At 36.9% G+C, this 22,203-nt stretch overlaps 3 protein-coding genes across 4 annotated transcripts in view; 1 reads left to right on the forward strand and 2 right to left on the reverse strand.

Annotated features, from left to right (window-relative positions):
• The window catches only part of LOC144008010 (putative acyl-CoA dehydrogenase 6), an 81,869-nt gene that overhangs the window by 13,210 nt on the left and 46,456 nt on the right, over positions 1-22,203 (reverse strand). Inside the window, exons 1-2 of one of the 2 annotated variants that reach the window (XM_077508044.1) lie at positions 11,431-11,664; positions 5,500-5,620 (exon numbers count right to left, since the gene is read on the reverse strand). In XM_077508044.1, coding sequence (XP_077364170.1) covers positions 5,500-5,620; positions 11,431-11,658 — 349 coding nt within the window. In that variant the 5' untranslated portion in view covers positions 11,659-11,664. Of the gene's footprint in view, positions 1-5,499; positions 5,621-11,430; positions 11,665-22,203 lie in introns of those variants that run through there. The other variant, XM_077508045.1, reaches the window with a different exon arrangement.
• On the reverse strand, positions 12,128-12,987 carry gngt1 (guanine nucleotide binding protein (G protein), gamma transducing activity polypeptide 1). Its single transcript, XM_077508046.1, has 3 exons — positions 12,921-12,987; positions 12,730-12,828; positions 12,128-12,551 (listed from the first exon to the last, which is right to left on the reverse strand). Exons 2-3 carry the CDS (start codon positions 12,823-12,825, stop codon positions 12,426-12,428), a joined length of 222 nt encoding a protein of 73 aa, XP_077364172.1. The 5' UTR covers positions 12,826-12,828; positions 12,921-12,987; the 3' UTR covers positions 12,128-12,425.
• tfpi2 (tissue factor pathway inhibitor 2) lies at positions 14,638-16,384 on the forward strand. The gene is made up of 5 exons (XM_077507269.1): positions 14,638-14,762; positions 14,850-15,020; positions 15,558-15,737; positions 15,815-15,988; positions 16,131-16,384. Exons 1-5 carry the CDS (start codon positions 14,690-14,692, stop codon positions 16,199-16,201), a joined length of 669 nt encoding a protein of 222 aa, XP_077363395.1. The 5' UTR covers positions 14,638-14,689; the 3' UTR covers positions 16,202-16,384.

Here is a 22,203-nt window from a genome sequence, read left to right on the forward strand (position 1 = left end):
AGCGCTGACTGACAATGAACAATTAGGGGCAAATTTACCACGCAGTTCTGCAACCCTTGCATATGTACAACCCGCCTGACTAGTTATGGAATAATGAACAGCGCTGTCAGCGATAGACGAGGGATGACAACGGGGAAAATTGGGGACATGCAAACGAGTGAGCGATTGTAGGCCAAGCAAACTGGGTAGGAAGAGGGATAGCCAAAACTAAGAGGAAACAGGTGCGGCTGGAGTGCGATAGTGCACGCTGGAAACCCTGCGGTGGATCATGTGGACAGAAGGAAGCGCCGAGGTTGATCCCGCTTAAAACTGAACAGCGGGCTGGCAAGTTGAACAAACAAGGAAAAGAAAAACACGCATGTATGCTTCAAATCTCAAATGTCAATCCTATACACTTATGCAGCAGATGTGCCCCAGCGCCGGCCCTCATCTGCTCAGGTTCCACCATCATACAAATTTTGTGGGTGAGAGGAAGTGACTGATGGTGGGGCTTAATTGGCCAATATTAGCTTTTTTTTCTTTTTTTTAAATTATTATTAGCGGTCAAAGGAGGCCGATAACCGATATTTCAAGCCGATATTCATTTTCAGTAAAAATGGGGAAAAAAATATTGGCGTCAATTAAAAAAAAATATATACAAATGGCAATCTTTCCTATGTTGTCATGTCTTAAAGCATGTTTATTGAACAATTTTTTACTTTTCAAAATGTATTTTTTTTTATTTAAAAAAATTAAACTCGTTTCTTTTTTTATGTGAAAAAAAAAAAAGAAAAAAAAAAAAGAAAAAAGGTTGCCAGGGTCAGCAGCATGTCTTATTAAGTCAAATGAAAATTTAAATACATAGTTTCCTCAGTTTAAAATGGTTTTAGATTTACCTTTTATGGACTGTAAATAAAAAACAAAACAAAAAAAAGGCAATACCAATATTCATCAAAATGCCCAATATCAGCGCCATTTATCAGTTTATCCTTACTGCCTGTAATTCATATATTGATTGTTGTAAGCATTAAAGGACAAAAAAAACAAGTTATTTTAACTTGCTTTAAGTCCAGAGTTATAGCTTTAACTTTCACGGCACTATTTTAGTCATTAAATATTTTTTAATTAATGGACCAATTAATTCTGCAAATGCCTAGCAACCATTTCAGGGTGTACCCCGCCTACTGGCCGGAGCCGGCTGGGATAGGCTCCAGCACCTCCGCAACCCTTGTGAGGAGTAAGCGGTTAGGAAAATGGATGGACCTATTAATCAGTTATCAGAATTGTATTGTGCCATTTTTCGGAACAGACCAATTTTGTGCAGAAGAACCCGACATGACTGAACCCAATCCAACATCTTTGGGTTGAATTGGGACAGAGGTTGTGAGTCTGCAGGTCCCCTTACCCGTGGGGACCCAGCAGTGGAACATGACTTCAGGGGGAGGGGCAGCAGCTTGACAAAAAAAGAAAGAAAAAAAAACAAACAAAAAAACATAAAAACCTGGATGTGCTGACTTAAGCTATGATAATCGAAGAAATTTTTTTTTATTAAATATGTTTAATCGATTTTATGGCTTGTCAGTCTTAAAATGTCATTATGGTCACTTGACTTACAAATTTAATAAAATCAAATTATTCAAATTGATTATTCAAATTACAAAACTAGGTCAATGCAAAATCTCTGCCTCGAAGCTTCAGAATGTCCAAAGTTAGCGATCATTTTTACACTAAGCATACTGCAGAGCAGCACAATGAGCAGTAACGGATAACAACACTGATCAATTGCGTGCGTCACTATCACAATCATATCAAATATGCGACGTCACAGTGTTAGTAACGCGCGTGGGGAAAACCAAACGATTTAACGCATTCGTCAGAGTATTACTAAAGCAGGAATCACACATACGCGTCGATAGCCAAACGGATGGGAAACAATTTTGGCTGCCAGTTCCTATCTGTCAACCAGCTTGCCGTTGCCATGGTGTGAAAGACGGCTTCTTCCCTGTCAGGACAGAGGAAGCCAGGCAGGGCGCCAAGGGTCATCACTGTCCTCTCCCCTGACGCCGCTGTCTTAGGAAAACTTCCTGTTCCCGTGTTTTGACAGGTAACGCGCACTTTCCGCGCACACGCAAGTCATAAACAGGCCCCTTTTATTGAAACGCATTTCACTTATAATTTGTCATGTTCAAGACTTAAAAACGCAGAAATTGTTGGTGCAGAAATGATTGCCAACAGGGTAAACAAACATCAGTTCACCCAAGAGGAGATTTTTTGGGGGAGGAAGGAACAGGGCATGTCTGCTCAAGCTAGACTTTGTCTGTAGTTTAGATTAGGTGAAATGTAGGTCATGTCAACACACCTGTTGCTCTTTCTCAAAGTAACAATAAAGGAGGTAAGAATTTGAAAGGCTTCAAAAGATTTCATCTATTGTAGATCCATATTTTGTGAACTATTCACTAGTGAATAGGGCTTGGTTAAAAAAAAAAAAAAAAAAAAAAGAACAAATATCAAATTGATTTTCATTTTTGAGCCTGATATCGATTCATAAAACCATGAATCGTTATTTTATTTCCCCCCCATAAAATCCTAAGAAAATTGAATTTTTAAGGCCATTTTTTTATCTTACCGTTTTCTTGAAATTTACTGTTCACATGAATTTAAAAGTATTTTCTTACATTTGTGAAAAACCTGACTTATTGCACCTTAAGACAATTCAGAATCTTTTGAATTTACTGGATATTTTACAACTATTTAATTAGAATCCTGAAAACATTTTCATCTCAGTTTGTGTAACACTTAAAGGGATACTTTACTTATTTAGCCATTTTTAGAAGTCAAACATTAATATTTTGCCTATAATAAATTTGATATTTCATTATTTTTCATGTACAATTAGTACCTTAAAAAACACATTTTGCAACTTGCTGTCGACTGAAAATGACATCACAAGGGCTCAGATAACCAATCACAGCTCACCTGTTTTCTAGGTTTGGTCATGTGACATTCACAAGCTGAGCTGTGATTGGTTACCTGAGCCCTTGTGATGTCATTTTAAGTCGACAGCAAGTTGCAAAAAGGTACTAATTGTACATGAAAAATAATGAAAGTATCAAATTAATTATAGACAAAATAACTTTATTGCTATAATGGGCTAAATAAGTGAAGTATCTCTTTACGTGATTATCACGCATTACTTTCATTAATAAATTAAACCATTTAACCAGTTACTGCCGATGCAAAACTTGATTTGGAATTTAATGTTTGTGGATTTTTTTCATGTCCTCGATATTCAAGGAGAATTGATGTTCCATAAATAATCAATATCAGACTGAACTGAACTGGGAAAAAAATCGAAATTGAATTCAATTGAACTCTTGTGAATTGAAATCAAATCGATTGAGGACATTAGAATCGATACCCAGCCCTGCTATTCACTTGGGATGTAATGATAAGGACAAGATCGTGATATTAAAACTGCCACAATATCGTCGTCGTCATGTTCACAATATTTAAAAGGACCACATCTGTTAAAAAAAAAGTGAGGTTGATTTCCATTTGTGCAGTTCTAGCCCCCTCTAGTGGCTAGTTTAGTAGTGCAATCTAATTTTCATTAGGGATGTTTTGGCCTTCTATGTTTAAAATCTATGCTAATTGTCAGATAAAGGGGAACCTAATTTGCTAGTGAAGCGATCAATGTTTGCTTGTATTAGCAAGTAAGTGCCTCAATATTGTTATTAGAGATTGTAGGTGGTTTATATGCATTGCTGTTATGTACAAAAGCAAATGTGTTTTTTTTTAGTATGACCTCTTTTTTTTTTTTTTTTTTACAATATTGTGATCTTTTTTAAATTTCGCCAAACCCCCCACAATATCGTGAGAATTATCGTATCGTGACCTTCATATAGTGATATCGTATTGTGATGTTTAGATATCGTTACATCCCTGCTATTCACTGCACTATACTGAATTATAAGTGCCAATGTATAATAACTGCGCCACTTTACAATATTGCTTGTTTACATTCCATGCAACCTGAGAGGTACTCAATTTAATTTCTGTCTACCTGCGCTCCCATGGCAAAATACATAAAATATCTTGACGTGCTTGTTGTGTGATGCATCACTGCAAAGACTCTTCGCTACCTGATAATTGAATTGAGTCTTTCCACAGTCGTCCCGCAGGTCATCGCGCTCTAATCCTGTCAACTAATGCTCGGGGTGTGTGTACTCAGCACATTTTAATTCCCCCTTTCCTGACCTGGTGAAATCTTCGCCGATAGACTTCAAGTGTGGGAATTGTTTACTGTTCATGCTATGAAGTCAAACAACAAAACATTGTAATTCCCCATAGAAGCGCTGAAAGGCCGAAGGGAAAAAAAAAAGGTGTTTGGCCAGAAATGAGCGAATTACGTGAATGTTTGACTTTCAGCATTTGGAAAAAATTCAGAAAGAAATCCGTCACAACTCCATCAGTTGCACATCTGGTTTCAATGTTAGCCAACAGCTGTTGCAGGAAGTTCGTGCGATGCCTCAAAGCTATACTCATCAGAATGCTTGATAGCCACTATGAAATAACTAAATAAAATACAAGCACCAGTGAACTGCTCCACTAGAACAAGTTGCTTTTGGGTCCAATCTTGATAAATCACTTTTAACACATTTTTTTTTAGATCAAAATATTTATCTGTGCTATTCATGTTGGCTCCTTTTCAATTCCTAGATATGCTGCACATTAATCACGGAAATGACTAGTGATCCAGGCAACATGCGTCAATGGGATTGAGGGCCCTATGAGTAATCACTCTCATTAATTACTACTACACCGTTTTTTTTAATCATTCCAACTGAATTAAATGTGTCAGGGAATGTCTCACTGCTGTTGCAGAGCCATGCGCTTGTGATGGGCGCATACTATGACAACAAATAAACGCAAGCTCCGGGTTATACATTTGAAAAGCGGTTGGACTGGTTCAAATATATTTTTTGCAGTTTACTGATGAACATGCCTAAACAAGGTTACTATCATTAACTTGTTCAAATGTGTCACTCAGGCGAGGGTGGACCGCTTAACGCCTTTGCAGATCTCTTTTTGGCAAACAGATTACACAGTTCTTGAGAGCTGTCTTATTTGAAATGGGGCTAAAAACAACCTAAAACTGAAATATGTTGATAACCAATTGTTGATTAATCATGTCTACAAACTATTGGGGCAAAGCAATACTTGGCTACGGTTATTGGATCGGAGGCACTTTTGATTCAGCCTCACCTAGCTTGCCATCTAAAAATGATTAACTCATTCACTGCCGTTGACGGAAAAATACATTAAATGATGCATTTTTTGCTGGGCTGGCAGTGAATGTGTTAATTGTCTCTATCACCAATGGTGTTCATTCAAATGTCCATCCAGAGTAATCACTGCTTAAAGCACGACTATACTAGGTGGGTCACGTAGAAAAAATAAAAAATACAAATTTTATGAACTTTTAGACCTGATGATCAGGGACAACGATGCAGATCTCACCAACTGGCTTGTTGACTCCAAGAAAACCAGCATTTCCTAGGATCTTGAAGATTTTATGGGCTGGGAACGTTCCCTCCGCTTCCCACTGATCCACATATGGGTTGATCTCTTGGTCGATGATCTATGGGGGAAAAACGTGTACTTGCTTTAATAGCTTTCGTTTACCAACATTTCTTGTTTTTCCAAACGCCAAAGAATCTCCATTACATGAGAAAAAGTACACACAACGGCAACACACCCATACACGTTTCCTGCTGTGCGGTGCGCCCATACCGCTAAGATCTATGTAATCTATCTCTAGCATGGAGCCACAAAATACATGAATAGAGAGCAGCCTGGGAAAATGCATTACACGGTCAATCTAATGCTGGTGGTGATGAATACAGTGAGGGTGAGTATACAAGGGTATTCCCCATTGTGCGAATGTGTTTTATGCTTAAAAGCAGATGTGTGATTTGGCCCAATTCCCAATCTAAAACTCTTTAGTGTAAAACATGTGCTACTTGCACTCCGCAATTATAAAATCAGCATAATCGTAAAAAAATTATTATTAATATTAATTTTTGAGTTGTTTAAATTTATACATTTGCAACTTTTTTTAAATTTTAAAATCACAAATTTCATCAATTTTGTTTCATCCAAAAGGAACTTTTTCATTAATTTTATTTGTCTTAATATTTTTATTTATTTACTTTTTTTTTACGTTTAAACATTTTCTTGTCTTTTACCAAAAAAATAAACAACTCGTCCTACTGCACAGCACTCAAACTTCAACTTTTTACCAACATAAATAAATAAAAATATTAATATAAATATATATATTATTAAAAATTATCTTTGGTCCAAAAGAACATGTTACATACATAGTGTTTCAATTTGTTTTTTAATGAGTCTTAATATTTTTAAATGCTTAAACATTTTCTTGGTTTGTACCAAAAAAATAATCGTTTGAATAATCGTGATTTCAATTATTGCCAAAAATAATTGTGATTATTATTTGTTCCATAATCGAGCAGCCCTACACCGATACAAAAATAAAAATGTTAGTTATGGCCCTCAAAATGAGTAAGAATGGCTCTTGCGTTGGCAACAAAAACGCAGATAAGTAAGCTATATCCTACCTAGGGGTGTTAAAAAAAAATCGATTCGGCAATATATCGCGATACTACATAGCGCAATTCTCGAATCGATTCAATAGGCGGCTGAATCGATTTTTAAACTTTCATTCTTAATGGAAAAATATTCAACAAAACATCTTACTTTGGGTTAGGGTTCACACCTTAAGCATGTTGGTCAAAAGTTGGTCATATCATCCAAAATGTGTACAATTCAATAGCAGTATTCCTTTCTAAATTACAAGCACAAAACTTCCAAAAGATCCAAGGTGTCCTTGAAACTACCGCAAAACTCTCTATTATGTTCCTTTAAAAAAACAAAAAAAAAACAGTACACACGCTTGATGATTAGCAATTACATAGAACTGACAATTAGTGATGAAGGGAATCATCAAATAAGCTTCAACATGAGGTAAATGAGGCATCCGCATTATGAAGGATTATGGACTTCACTATACACCCTCCTTTATTGTTCGTCCATTAAGCCGTTAAGACAAGTCTGCACTAGCGAGTGAAAGCGTAACCTTGAAACGCTCGGGCCCCAACAAACCCGATTTTGCACCCGTGAGAGCAAACAGTAAAACGCAAGCGGTGGCTGCCGTTATTCCAAGGTTAAGTCATCCGTGTGTAAAGTTCAGATCCTGAGGAGGGAAAGGGAGGGGCAACCGTGCGCTGGAACGGGAAACACACGGCACGTTGGGGAGGGATGCTGCATGGTTTCACAAAGGTTATTGTGGGCTATTTGTGTGTCGCATACCACAACGCTTTCACATCAGCAGACTGGTGTGCTAAAGCAGGGTCAAGAACACAAGAACATTGCATTATCAGGTCCTGCAGCAAACTCACCCTCCGGGGTGGAAGGCAGACATAAAACACAGCCGTGACCTTCTCTATGGAAATTGTTACGCCAACTAAACAGTTTAGCTTTGCAAAACATGGCAACTCCAAAATGGTTCTGAATTTATATTTTATTAAATGATCATCTAGAGCAGGGGTCTGCAACCTGCTGCTCTTGAGCCATATGTTGATATTTAGTCCCTCTCGAGTGGCTCCTTGTGTATCTCGAAGAAAACTTTGTAGGAATAAATATTTATTTTAGATTAAATATTCTTCAAATGAAGTAAAGTAATGATTTAGATTAAAAAAGGATTAGAGCTGTCAAAATTAATTGAATAATCGGCATGTAATCAATTATCAAATTAATCAACAACGATTTTTAATAAAGTAATTGTTTGGACATTTTTTTTTTTTTTTCATTTTCCAAATTGTCTGATTTCAGCATATTAAGAGTAATTGTTCACTGATGTTTGCAGTCCTTCATAAAAGAAGACTGATTATTTTTTTGTGTTTATTGTTTCATCAAAATAAGACACATGCAAACATTTGTTTCTATTTTGGAAAACAATGACCGAACCGGTAGCATAGTGCAGCATCATCAATCCCCCAATTTTTTAATCACTATACAAATAAAGTACAAAATAAACACCAATCACTAGTTAATAAACAGTAATCGGGGAAAAAATGCTTTTGTAATACACTAATACAAAATTTAAATGAATCCGATTAGTCGATTAATCGGTTGAATAATGGATAGATTAATCAATTTAAAAATATTCAAAAGTGACAGCACTAAAAAGGATTTTTTTTTTTTTGTCCGAGTCTAATTTAGACATCAGAAAAATAGACGAAAGGTAGATGAAAAAGGTTTTTAAAAATTACCTTAAAATGTAAAAAGTTAAATAATTGAATTTTTAAAAAGGCAGAAAATAAAATGTTCAAAAAGTAACCTACAATGTCCAAAAACAAAAGGTAGAAAATTACCATAAAAAAAAGTCAGAAAAAGAGCGGAAATTTTTTTTTCCAAAAAGTAGCTATAAAATGTACAAAAACAAAAGAAGAAATCCCGAAAATGACATGATAATCTGAATACCTCCGTTCAGTCAAAGTCAGCAATTATCGACTGTTTCTAAAACTAATATTAGCCTCGTTTCTTCTTCTACAACGATTCCGTCCTCGTCTTGGTATTTCCCATCAGTCTGGATACCCTTTATCACAGACAAGCTCAGATAATGCATCAAACGTCTGGTTTGGCCAGCGAGACTCGCAACTGTTAGTGGAAATGACGTTCAGTGTGTGGTAAGGTAAGCTGTGCTTTGCTCAAGTACACCACCAAAAGAACAGTAAGACCGTCTTCAATTACCAACGTCCTACTACAGATCCAGAAAATGGCAAAGGCGGTCAAAAACAAACCACCTGATGCTGGCATACATGGGCTGTATTTGTTGTCTTTATTGACATGCACAACAGTCAATTATTTCCAATATTATCTATGGCTTATTTTGGTTGCACATTCTGCAATCAACCAAGCGCCAACAGCACATGCAGTGGAAACGTTGGCATGGTGCGAGACTGACCTTGAATACTCACTGAGGGATTTCCTATGACTCAATTTTTATACAGTGCCATATTTTAGAAACATCCATTAATGCTACAGAGGATTCTTTTAATAAACCTTGTATGCCCCAAGTTCCTTTTCCCGCACTAGCAGCATATTGTTCTGTATTTCCCTTTCACATTTTCATCCTTCCCATATTCCCTGTGCTAGTTTATTTTCAACCTCCCGGCATCCTTTGAAGGTTTAGTCACACAGTACGCTTCCCTCCATTTACCGCCACATATCTGCTGTCTGCTCTAAATTAGGCTGCTGTTAGTATTTTTGCCCGGCTTATCTGCAAATATCTGTCTGCTTTTTAAAATAGACTGATTACTAAGAAATATTTTTTTTAATGGGCATAACTTCTACAAAATACTTAACAAGAACAAGACAGAAGAAAATTCTGAGGGGATTTTTTTATTTTTTTTTTCTTGAACTGTATGCCTCAAAAAAAGAACAGAACCCTCATATATGCAACATGATCAACTTCTACCAATATTTCCCTTACATCCCAGTCTTACAAAACAAAAAAACATTGTGAAATGTTGAGCATATCTACAATATCTGATGTGCAGCGAAGCCAGAGTTCCCATGCACTCAACACACCCGTCACGCTGAGAGAAAACACAAGCAAACAACATTCGGTTGCCTCGCTATACATTCCTGATGTACACTGCATTGATTTTGTGCATCTGGGGAGTGAGAGACTCAGCATTTTTGATGCAGCTTCTCCATTTGGTGCAATGTAGTTCCACACCAACAACACACATAGTGTAACAACGATACAAAATGAACTGAAAACTTGCTCGAGAACACGTACAAGCTTGCCATGTGTTTGCAAATGAACATTTTAATGACTCCGAAAAGGCGTGGGCGAAAGTATTGTGGTCAAGACATCAACACGATTATTCTTGTTAGTTTTAGAGTATGGAAAAAAATCTGAGTCTGATCCAAAGAAGATCAAAACCAAGGTTGGTTTCCTGCAAAGAGTACCGGGTGCCTTCACTGGGCCATGTACCGTAAAATGTGGAGTAAAAAAAATAAAAATAAAAAATAAAAAAAGATTTCCACAGTAAGAACCATGCTGGGTCCTTCCAGTATGGCAAAGACCCAAAACATGCTGATAGAGCAACAAATGAGTGGTTCAAGTTCGTGGAGTGGCCTACTCAGACTAGAGAAGGGATGGGCCACACGTGGCCTCAGTCCACATTCTGAGTAACCCCTTGATTAATTAAAAAAAAAAAATAAAATAAAAAAAATTGGGAAAAACAAACAAACCCCAAAAGTAAAAAATATATATATATATATATATATATATATATATATATATATTTATATATATATATATTAACTTGCCTATTTATTAATTTACTGATGTGAAATTTATTTGTTAAAAAAACAAAAACTTGTATACACAATTCAAAATGTTTGCTTTGTTCTTGTTTTGTTACCTTATTCTTTACTGCACAACCGATTTTTGTTTCATGTACACAACATGAGTAGGCTTAATATTAGGACAAAGATAATACCTCAATAATATTAACATTTTGAGTGAGTTCTTGCACATAGCCATTTCAGACCCGCTTCCGCCCTTTTCACTGTGAAAAAAAAGCACTGTTATTTTGTGATTTACCGCAACCCCCCTTTTTTTTCTTCTTTTTTTTTTAGTGGGTTGAGATTTAGCATTTTGCATATATTATATGCACGTAGTTTGGCCATATTTAAAATGGCATTTTTGTTGTACATCTGGTCAGGAAGTGTGTGTTTCTATGTGGTCCTCCTAACAGCCCTGATATATAAAAATGTGCCCCCCGACAGCATTTACGTTGCCCATCTCTGGTTACAGATATCACCCTGAAAGAAAAACCTGTGCAAGCAGTTGAAATTTCACAATTTACAAGCGTCAGTCGAGACTCACCGATTTAGAGTTACCACGAAGTATTTCTCTACTTAGCAGGGATGTTGCAACAGGGCATACAAGTTGAACTATTCCCGTTGGGTTCTAAATTGATTGGGGCCAAAGGGAGCCTGCCGATATTGTCGTTATATCAACGCCATTGCAATGACACATAGGCCATTACCAAAAGCACTTAAAAATACAAACATACTAGCCTGTTAATTTCTTTGCAAGTGAGCAACTTTTCCAAGTATTTATTCTCCCCACTGTATATTATTAAATCAGCACCTCAAGTGTGTCTGTATTTATAAAGTGTCTGCACAGTGCACAGTGACCTCTCAACCACATTTTATGCGCCGCAGCTGGCTTGCAGCTAAGTTGGACACAACATCGTCGTGACAATCTAGTGTCACACATACAACTTTTATTTTCATGACGCTAAACTCTTGCTAATTAAATTGTCGCTAGCAGCCAGCCGGTCGTACCTTTCTGAGGGATTCCTTTAACGCAAAGTGCTCTGGTGTGTAGAGTAAATGGTTGACCGCGGTGTCCGGGGAGCTGCTTGCTACTCGTTGGGGCGACGCGTTGTCAGCAAACGAGCGGACGCCGAACGAAGAACATTTGTAGAGAGCACGGACGCTAACAAGCGCATTTAAACGCACAGAGCCACAGCGGAGCGCCATTGTTGTTTGGGTTCTGCCGCGCATGCGCATAAGCAGAACATGGCGGCACTGAGGTGAGCAGTACAGTAGTGGACTGTACTTTGGAAAAAATATAAAAAGTAAAAAATAAATAAAATAAACGTTTATATATATATATATATATATATATATATATATATATATATATATATATATATATATATATATATATATATATATTAAATTGATAATGAGAATAATGAGTGGTGTGGTTTGCAAATTGTCAGACATCTGTGGCATTGATAAAATTGTCTTCTATTCAGTGGCGTATAAAGTGTGTGGGTGTGAGTTTCTCTGTCATGTCTCTTACATGCCCAAAATATATCCGTGTAGTCGCCTTGAGCATCAACGGTGCTTTGCATGCCACTGATTCTTCTTATTTATGAGCATATTTTGGAATATTTCACTTCTCCAGCCCTACTCACCTACCTTCGTCGATACTGCAAAGCTATAACATTCAGAAATGACTGATGGAGCCAGGTTGAGTTATAAACAAGCACATTTAATGACATGACTGTTTGTGAGCATCAGATTGGATTATTAATTCTGTTTACACATAAGAGATACGTATTAAGTAAAACCTTTGCAAAAATAATATACACTTTGATATTGAAATGGAAAATATATCGTGTCTGGCTAGAATTTGCCGACTGTAGAAATTGTATCACTTCTATTCGTTATGCCCTTCTAGTCTTCTCAGTCTGCAAATCCGTTTTGGGCGGGCAGGAAAAATGTCCTTGGTTGCTAATCGGAGATATGAAGAACACTTCATGTTCATTCTAACAAAGGACACAGCCACCTTTCTCCTTAAAGGGGTTCTTCTCCTCTGAAATGCCTTTGACAAGAGTGTCCTCCTCCACTCCAGCCTGAATGTAGTCCTTGATCTCCTCGCAGCATTTAGATGTCTGAAGGGAACATGTAGCAGATATCATACCGCATGGTCCAGCAATTTATTCTATTTTAATACTCCTCCTGCCTGTCTCTCTCAATTGCTGTTATGGTCATAAATATTAAAAGCCTGGCCACATCACACCGAGCAAGCATGGAATTATTCATTTAGTGCATTAAAAAAGCAAAACGTACCAACCACCTCTGAAGTTTCACTTCAACTTTAAGTTGGTTAACTTCCATCAGAGCTTTGTCTTTGTCTGTCAAGTCTTCTACATTTATTACCGGCATTGTCTAGAAGGGGAAAAAAACACATGAAAAAGTTTCTACATGACAAGATAAATCATTGAAAAGCACCCAAGAATAATCTTTGAAATACTACTCACGATTGCTTGCAGGAAGCAGTCGTTCACTGTGACAGTCCCGCAGAAGAATCCCTCTTCTCTGCTAAATCTGGTTTATAAAGTAATCTGCATAAATGATCCTAATCTCCTAATCTGATTTCAACAAGACCCCTGTGGGAACATGCCTGGATCTTAAGGATGTTTTTGACAGGAGGGTACATTTCATCATTCAGGTTTATTTTGGGACTCTTCTTTATATGATATAAAGACTTCAAATGTTTTTTTCCATTCAAGCGTAACTTTATTTTGGGACTCACCAAATATGAGTCATAGGTGGCGTGCTTCTATCAGGTCACTTTGATAAAAAGGGCTTATCGGTATTTAACCTTCTCATGTCAAGGTGCATTCTTGTCTGCGCTAAGGCTGCATGGTAGTTTTCAAACAGCCTGCAAGCAAATTAAGGAAGACTAACAACTGCATATTCGTCATTATAGATAAGAAGGAAAAGAACAACAAAGAAGTAGAAATGGAAGATATGTAGTTCACTGATGGTGTAGTGAAGGGGTCCTCAACATGATTATTTGAAAATGTAAACAAATCCATAAATAAAATGTTGCACAATTTGTCTGATGCATTTTGTCTCAAAATTCAAGACTTTTCAAGTCAATGTTTCATCTACTAGCATGTGTGCGACCAGTAAAATAAAAAAAATAAATAAATATCTTTGTTGCTGACAAACTTCTGAAGAGGAAAAAGGAGGCTAATGTGTGAAACGAGGCGTTTCTTGGAGTTATCTAGCAAAGACACAATGTTTCACACAACTCTTGTAAACAAAGAAACGAGGATTATCAGTGCTTATTTTCTCCCGAATAAACCAAGAACGCCAGAGAAGACAAATCACAATGAGTCAGACTTATTTTGTTAACAGTTGCAATGAAAAAGGCAGGAATTTTAAATTATTATTATTATCATTACTATTATTTATTTTCAGGATGAGTGGCTGTGCAAGTTTACCTGCTGAGGTATATCAGGGAAATGAATTAAATGCAATTCTGCTGTCAATAGCCACAACATGATAATAGTGGCACTAATACCTAAATATTAACGCAATGTGTAGTATTAAAGCTGTATAACCATGTTTATGTAAAACAAATAGTAAAATGTGTTTTATTTTTAGCACAGAGAAATTGTTAGGTAGGGTACTTCAATTTTAATATTTCATAACTCATCACTCTGTTACATAAAAAGAAAAAAAAAAAGAAAAAACAAGCACTTTTCCACCTTACAAGGCCCTTAAAGCGCCTCAGAACCAAGCATCATAATGCACATGCACATAATTCATAAATTAACATTAGTTAAACAGCAGACCCGCTAATAACTATATTGAGACATAAAATACCCAACCCATTTTTTTGTTTATCATTCGTTTAAAAAAAAAAAAAAAGCACATTTATGATTTTTTTTTTTGGTAATTTATTGACAGTATACAATGCATGTGGTATTTTTATTATGTTATGAGTAACATAAAACTCCCCCTGGCTGGAGGAGAAATCAACTTTCTCTCATTTTATTTCCTACTTTATATGCAATTAGTCACTTGGTGCTTTTCCTAATGATTGCAACATCCTCGTGATGTCATCTATGAATTTCTCTTGGCACTAAACCAGCTGCTCGTGCGATCACACTTGAGTCACTTGCATCTCCGCCCCTGCAGCTTCCCCCCCCCCCCCCCCCCCCCTTGTGGGAAACACAACGCTATAAAACAGGCGTCGGCTTGGACAGTCGCCGCGGCGAAACACACTGGAAGCACAATGGAGTTTTACTTATTGGCCTTATTTGCCTTTTTGTCCTCTTTTTACAAAGCGTTGGCGCTGCGCCCCCGAGGTAATTCGCAGTCAGGTGGAGCGCAAGTAGCGAACGTGCAACTTGCCGATATTTCAACCGAGTTTGTTTTGTGTGCGTTTGTTTCAGGTGTGTGCCTCCTGCAAGTAGACGAGGGTCCCTGCAGAGGCGAAATGGGACGTTATTACTACAACACCATCACTCAAAAGTGCGAGCTTTTCTACTACGGAGGGTGCCAAGGCAACGCCAACAACTTCAAGACTTACCACGAGTGCCACAAAACATGCTTTAGAATACCAAGTAAGTTCATTTCATATGCTGGCGAAAACGTCAACGGTTCGATTTCACACTCAACGGCCACGTTATTAGGTACACTCGCACAATTTCACGCGTGCAATAGAGTGAGTTGAATTTCGAATTTTCGAGTACACAAGACAATTTAAATACAATAGTTTCTAATGTTTTTGTTAGTTTATGACTATGGTAATTTGTTGCCATTATAGTTGTAAATTAGACGGGTAATCCATTTTAATGTTAAAGAAAACAGCAAGGAAATAATCATTGATCAACTTACAACAAAGAATCAATTTATTAACATGTTTTTTAGTCTATCAGAAATGATTTGAGCATCAATTTGCCTAAAAAGAAAAAAAAACAAAACAAGAGCGCCACTGCCTCCTAGTGTAGTGGAAGTGCAATTACACTTCATTCTTGTACAAGACTACTGATTGCTACGTCTCATATGGAACATGTCCCATATGCATGTCTCATATGCAGATGTCCCTAATAAATGGAGAGCAGCTTAAAATTGATCCAACCTCCTTTTTTGTTGTTCAGAAATCCCTCAGATGTGCCGGTTTCCCATGGAAGAGGGTCCCTGCCGAGCCATCTTCAGCCGCTATTTCTTCAACATGACCAGCATGCAGTGTGAGCTTTTTTACTACGGCGGCTGCCAGGGCAATGACAACCGCTTCCCGGACTTGGCCTCCTGCAAGGAGTACTGCAGTCCGCGAAAAAGTGAGTGATTTAATTGGCCTCAAGTGAGAATATTTAGATTTTTTTCCCCTCAATAATTGTGTGTTTTTGTTTTGCAGCGGTTCCTGTGCTGTGCCTGGACCCTCTGGACAAAGGGAAATGTTCCACCTCCATTCCACGCTACTATTACAACAAGACCACAAAGATGTGCGAGGAGTTCATGTACTCGGGCTGCGGGGGGAGCAGCAACAATTTTGTCTCCAGGCACAGCTGCATGGACGTGTGTGTTAAAGGTGTGCGCAGGCTTTGGTAGAAATCCAAGAAATCGTATTACTCTTGATCGGTTATTGTGGATTCAGGACTCAAACGTAGTTTTCTACAGAGGAAATCAACTTTTCCAGCATAATACTAATGTTTCAAAACACTTTGTTGCAGGAGCGAAAAAGAGCAGCGGAGGGAAAATGCGTCGCTTGAGACGAAATCGCATCACTTTCTTGCAAGCGTAGACTATCGGATTAATGTTGTATACACATCTGTATTGTGTCCTTAATAATTTTGTTTTGATTTTGACTGCGACACATTCTGTTGCATTTTTTTGAGACTGTAAGATTGTAATGTATGTTTTATATGACTAACTGTCTGAAGCACAATTTTGTATAAATATCTATTTTATAAAGTATTTTTTTCTACTTGTTTGTTTTATTTATTGCAAGAAATGACTTGCTGTGTAGAACATTTTTGGTTATACCACCACAGAAAGTATCAAGTGATGACTTATCTTACAAATTATGACATGACCAATCTAATTAATCTATTTTTTACACAAATTTGCCCAAGCAGACGCTAATGTAAATGCACAAATTTTACATTAGAAATATCCCACAGCACATTATTAAAAGTTTAGATGCTGAAATATTGACGGTCTAGTTTAGTTGAGTGCAAACTAAAAAATCTGATTGGTAAACAGGTTATAGTTGCATTTTTGTGATGAATGCTTTTACTTTGGTTTTCTACACACCAGTTATAGCCTTTTTATTATATTTATTTACAATAATATGTTTTATGTAGGCCCAATAGTAGTATTACACTTATGGAATATGAATTAAAGTGCAAAGGCCATTCATTTTTGTCCATCTCAGGGGGCAGCCATTTTGTCACCAACTGAAAATGACATCATAGCATAGCGACCAATCAGGGCTCAGCTAACTAACATCACATAGATCATAAAAAAAGGTGAGCTGTGATTGGTTGTTACCTGAGTAACTGTGATGTCATCTTCAGTCGACAACACGTGGCAAAATGGCCGCCCCCTGAGATGGATAAAAACGGGTGGATTTAGTGGTTTAACCCGTGGGCATTATTGTGACCTGTTTTGGGCTTTTTGTTGGTTCTTCAAAATAAGATATGGCCTACGGTTACTTAATATTCCACAAACACAATATCAATCAGAATGCCGTGTTTAGTGGGGACGAATAGAACATATATTGAAAAGAATATGTTTGGGTTGACTTCCGATTTAAAATGTCTATTAAAACCTTACCCATTCGGTTAATAAATTATGATGGCCACAGTTTAACCCTGGCTGAAATTAACTAACTTTTACAATATTACATTTTGAACAACATCATTAAAGTCAACCTGTATGTTCAGTTTCAAAGCATTTGAGTATCCAACCTAACAAAACTCTATTAGCAGTATGTTTAAAAAAGCGAAATGGTGCAGACAAAATTTCACACAAAGGCTTCCTGGTGACTTTTACGCCTTCCCGCTAACACTTTAGTCATCTTAGCATAATGAGCTTAATTTATGCATCTTGGAAGGGAGGCAGCTGCAGGTTCAAAAAACAGATACCACAAGTTATGATGATGTTGTGATAGGCAACATTATTAGGATATGCCATGAAGTGTCTTGCATCGATGTAACATGGGTTTTGTACATGTAATACGTAATAGATTTTTATATTTGCCGTGAATTTGACTTGATTTGACAAATGCTAAGCATGGGATTATTACGCAACCCCGCCTTCCAGTTTGAACAGTGTGATAGTGATTACAAAAATAAATAAATAAATAAAAAATAAATAAAAAATTGAGTGTTGATTCAGGTTGTTGTGATGACTCAGCCCCATTTTCATTAAGTGCAGTAAATTAGGCAGTGTAGTGTTGCCCTTGTTAAGAAGTAATTAACACTCACCATGGGGAACATTTTTCTTCTTTAAACCGAGATTAATTGCACGCATGACTTTGATGACTTGTCTTCCACCTTTTCACGTGACGTTATACGATTACTCATGTAAAAAGCATGAAATGATGTTTTTGTTTTGGTACTTGCCAATTTATTCAGTCATGATGTTTAAAGTTTGAGAAACTTCAAGCATACTGTTTTAAAAAGACTCATTGCTTCCCCCTGGTGGCACTTTTAATACATTAAATTTATCAAATTACATTAGAGTACTGCAACATAATTTCCATTATTAATTCCATTCGTTTAAATTGCAATGCAGAATGAATTGCAACGTTTTAAATTACAGTACATGCAATCAAATGTGTAAATCATCGTTTATTTTGTGTTTAGATTGTGTGCAGTTAATGGTAAAGTTGTTCAGGTGCTGACTCATTGCAGCAGTTTAACAGTTCAGTTTTGTAGGAGGACGTTTTTCCCTTATTTTTATAAATAGATATATATTTTAAAATCCACTTTTTGTGTATTCATCGCTTTGGCATAAAATAAATAATCAAGAGGCGCCAACTCGATTTTAATGGAAATGTCACATTTTGCTTCTTTCTAGCTTGGCGGTTGAGTTTTTCTTGTGAAACAAATTGCTATCTGACAGCATCTGGTCGATTTTTTTTAAACATTATTTTGCCCCCAAGCAGACACATGATCCTAAACTTAGCGTCAATGTTTTCCGTGCATCCATCACCCTCCTCTGTGCAAATACGATCCTATCACAGCGTAATGATTGATATGAAATGCTCTTCACGACTCATCATCCGTTGCCAAAATGCCGCCTACATGGAAAACAGTTACCACATTTTTAACTAAAATTGTTTTAAAATACTAATAGAGAATTGGTTGTGGTTCCAAATTAAATTTTTTTAATGTGTGAGCACCTTTATGCAATGTTTATTGAACTTCCCATTAGGTGCAACCTCCTCCTTAAATCCTAAAGTGATTACACCCTGCTTTGCCTTCAGTATTGGTGCAACGATTGATTTTTGAAGCCAAGTTCCTGCAGTTCCAACTCTTGCATTCTATCAGATTCTGTGGACTAGACTGCAAAGATCCCTCTGTTGTTTGTTTGCGAGACTATAGCAGACAACCGGAGGCTGTCAACGAATGCATCGCTTTCACTCAGATCTTATTTGTTATTGCCGACTGCTATGAAAATGAAGAATTGTGGATGCTTGCAATGCTTTGAATCACATCAATTAAACTCACTGGTGCAAAGGACAATGGTTCAGTAAAAAAAGAAATAAGGACACTTCTTCCTTAAAGGATTCCCTGAAAAAGCAGATCAAGTTTAAAATGGTGACGAATCGTCCTTTTGTCATGCCTGCAGCAACTGAATTGAACAGCACCAGGCAGAAAACTGTTCAAACTCTTATCTACTTTGCCTTCTGAGAACTAGCAGGGATGCAGCTCATCAACAGCACATATCTACAACCTATATTGCCCTCTTATATAATAGAATCAGCAAACGCTCCATGATATGCTACTCACAAAACAACTATTAAATGTTTGCATACATAAATGAGTAAAAATTTCCGAGGAATGTGCGCTTCTATGCCTTTCTGTGACTATTGCAGTCTCTCAGTATTTCTGCTGCAACCTGATGACGACGCTAAGCTATAGGTGGCCACTTCCCTGAGGTACTGTTGATCAATTGTTAGGTACTGGAATTGTAAATTTAATAGTAAGCAAACATAAGTAATATTCCCATTTAGAAAGAGTAAGTCATCTGATGCATTGTGTACGACTGTGACCAGCCCAGGATGTATCCTGCCCTTTGACCCTAAGCAGTATTTAAAAAAAATAAAATAAAATAAAATAGATGGATGAATATTATTTACAGTTACAATTTGCATACACTTAATTATATAGCCCTGCACAACAAACAAACAAACTAACAAAAAACAAAAATAAAACGCAACAAAAGACTACATGAAAGCCACCAGCGTGACTGACCAAATCAGTACGTTTTTTTGTTTTTTTTTTGTTTGCATGGATCTCCTATGATATGTCTAAAACCCGAGGCAGGATTTCCTTTTGGTAAACAGCTTAGAGAAAGTCCACAAAAGCCTGTGAAACAAATATAATGTGATTGTTACTGTGACAAAGTGTCTATGACAGCAACAACGTGATTACGTTGGGACACGGACATATCCTATTTCCTGAAAACATGCATTAAAAAAAAAAGAAAAAAAAAAAGATTCTTTCAAAGGCAAACTCTCAGCAACATAAATGCACCTGAGGATGCTTAATGAGACATTGGGATGGTTAAAAGAGACTATACGTTAACCCGCATGTCAATTTCAATATAGATCTAAAATAATCGCCTAAGTAATTTTTTTCAGATTTGTCAGGAAACACAAAAAAATGGAACCATTTTGCATAATGAGGAGAGGATTTAGGCAAAACAAAACAAAACGACTTTGGCCATTATGATGATATACACACATCATAAAAGAGATGTAAATGGAGAGGGATAAATTCAGATGGAGATATTGGGGTCTTAAGTAAGGACCAACAGTGACATGGATTAACTCGTATCAAGGAGCATTAAAGACAACAACGGAATCAGATATTGTCCATTCATGGCCATTATTAATAGTGTTTATGCTGTCGTGTACAAGAATGATTTACAGCAAATACGTTGTGTCTTGCAACAGTCTAAAAATCAACAGCTTCTGTTAAAAAAAAAAAAGAAAAAAAAAAGAAAAAAAAAGACTAAATTTTCTCTCTTTCTTTCTTTCTTTTTCTTTATTTTTTAGTTAGTGATAGCTATGAAATGTCCGACATCCTTGACTGTCTCATTATTATTACAACCTGGACAGCCTCCAATTAGTGATGGTAAAAATGAAGCTTCATGAAGCTCTTGCAATATATTTTTATTCCTCTAGATGGTGGTCTTGGTTTAAAGATAAAGTACAGTGAAAATTGATTCAATTTCCATTGCATTTTTAAACCAAGAGCACCATCTAGTGGTGAAAAACATCACAAATACTTCATGAAACTTAATTTCCAACGTTGACAGATTAAACAGATGAGGTTCTGTCTAATCTTGCGTCCAACCCACACCTAGAAAATCATGTTTCTTCCACCTGTGCAAACTCATTAAAAATCCGAAATCAGGCAATTGTGATGCTCAGTCATGCCTTTGTCTCCTCCCATTTTGACTCCTCAGCAAAACCATCACGATCACCTGCAAGCGATCCAGAATGCAGCTACTCGTGTACATACAAAATCGCCCCCCCAAAAAATCCCGGTTCTCAACTCCCATCACTGGTTATATAATTCATCCCCACATCTTAATAATAAGTAGAAAGGTTTGAATAAGATTTGAAGACTTTGTTCTTTAACCATGTGATGTTATTTTCTTATGTACAAGAAAATCTCATCTGCCAGCATGTCAGATTGACCAAAATAAAAAAAGGCATTCCTTCATGCAGAAAGTGACACTAACTCAGCCTTTTCATGTGCATCATTATTCCCCAGAATCAAAGACCGCAGTTCTCCTCATTGATCCACCGGCCATCAAGCCAACAATGAGCAGTAATGAGCGGTTTTGGACTACTACTGGCAGCAAATGTGACTAATCTAAGCGGGGGTATGCCAGCAGGTAGAACTAATGAGATAATGGCGCAGTGTGATCAGAATGACTTTTTGTTTGAGGAGCAGGAAAAACGAGAATAGCGCTCAATAGAGTGCAGAACTCCTCCAAGGTTCAACTGTTAACATTTTTCCATTTTCATGAATTGACTGTTCATTGTTTATCAGTCAGAGTTCCTGAAAGATGGCCAACATTTCCTTATCTCATCATCATCACTCATCAAATTTACTACAGAGCAGTTATAAAACATAAATATGCGGAGCCTTTGTGTAAGACAGATTAATGTTACATTCGTGATGACGGACAAACAACGGGTTGTAAAGTAATTAAGTGTAAAGTTGGAAAACAAAAAGTTAAGATGAGATTTCAAATATGAGTTGAACAGATGTTCTGCCTTTGTCTCTATCCCATCGAGCTCATTTCCAACAATGGACTCGCGCACAATATAGATGAGCAGGCTGTGGCAAACTTATCAAAGGTTACAAAAAAACTAACTTAAACATAAATATGACATTACACTCTTAAAACTACTGGGCCAAAAGTAACCCAAATTGGGTGAAACGGCTAAACTTAAAATAATTATAACCAATATCCCAATCTGCTTCACAGTCACAGCTACCAAGTGTTTCTTTAGCGAGTTTCATCAATTATGCTTCAACACACAGCAACAAAGAC

This window comes from Festucalex cinctus, chromosome 19, assembly GCF_051991245.1.
Source record: "Festucalex cinctus isolate MCC-2025b chromosome 19, RoL_Fcin_1.0, whole genome shotgun sequence".
Lineage (NCBI taxonomy): Eukaryota > Metazoa > Chordata > Actinopteri > Syngnathiformes > Syngnathidae > Festucalex > Festucalex cinctus.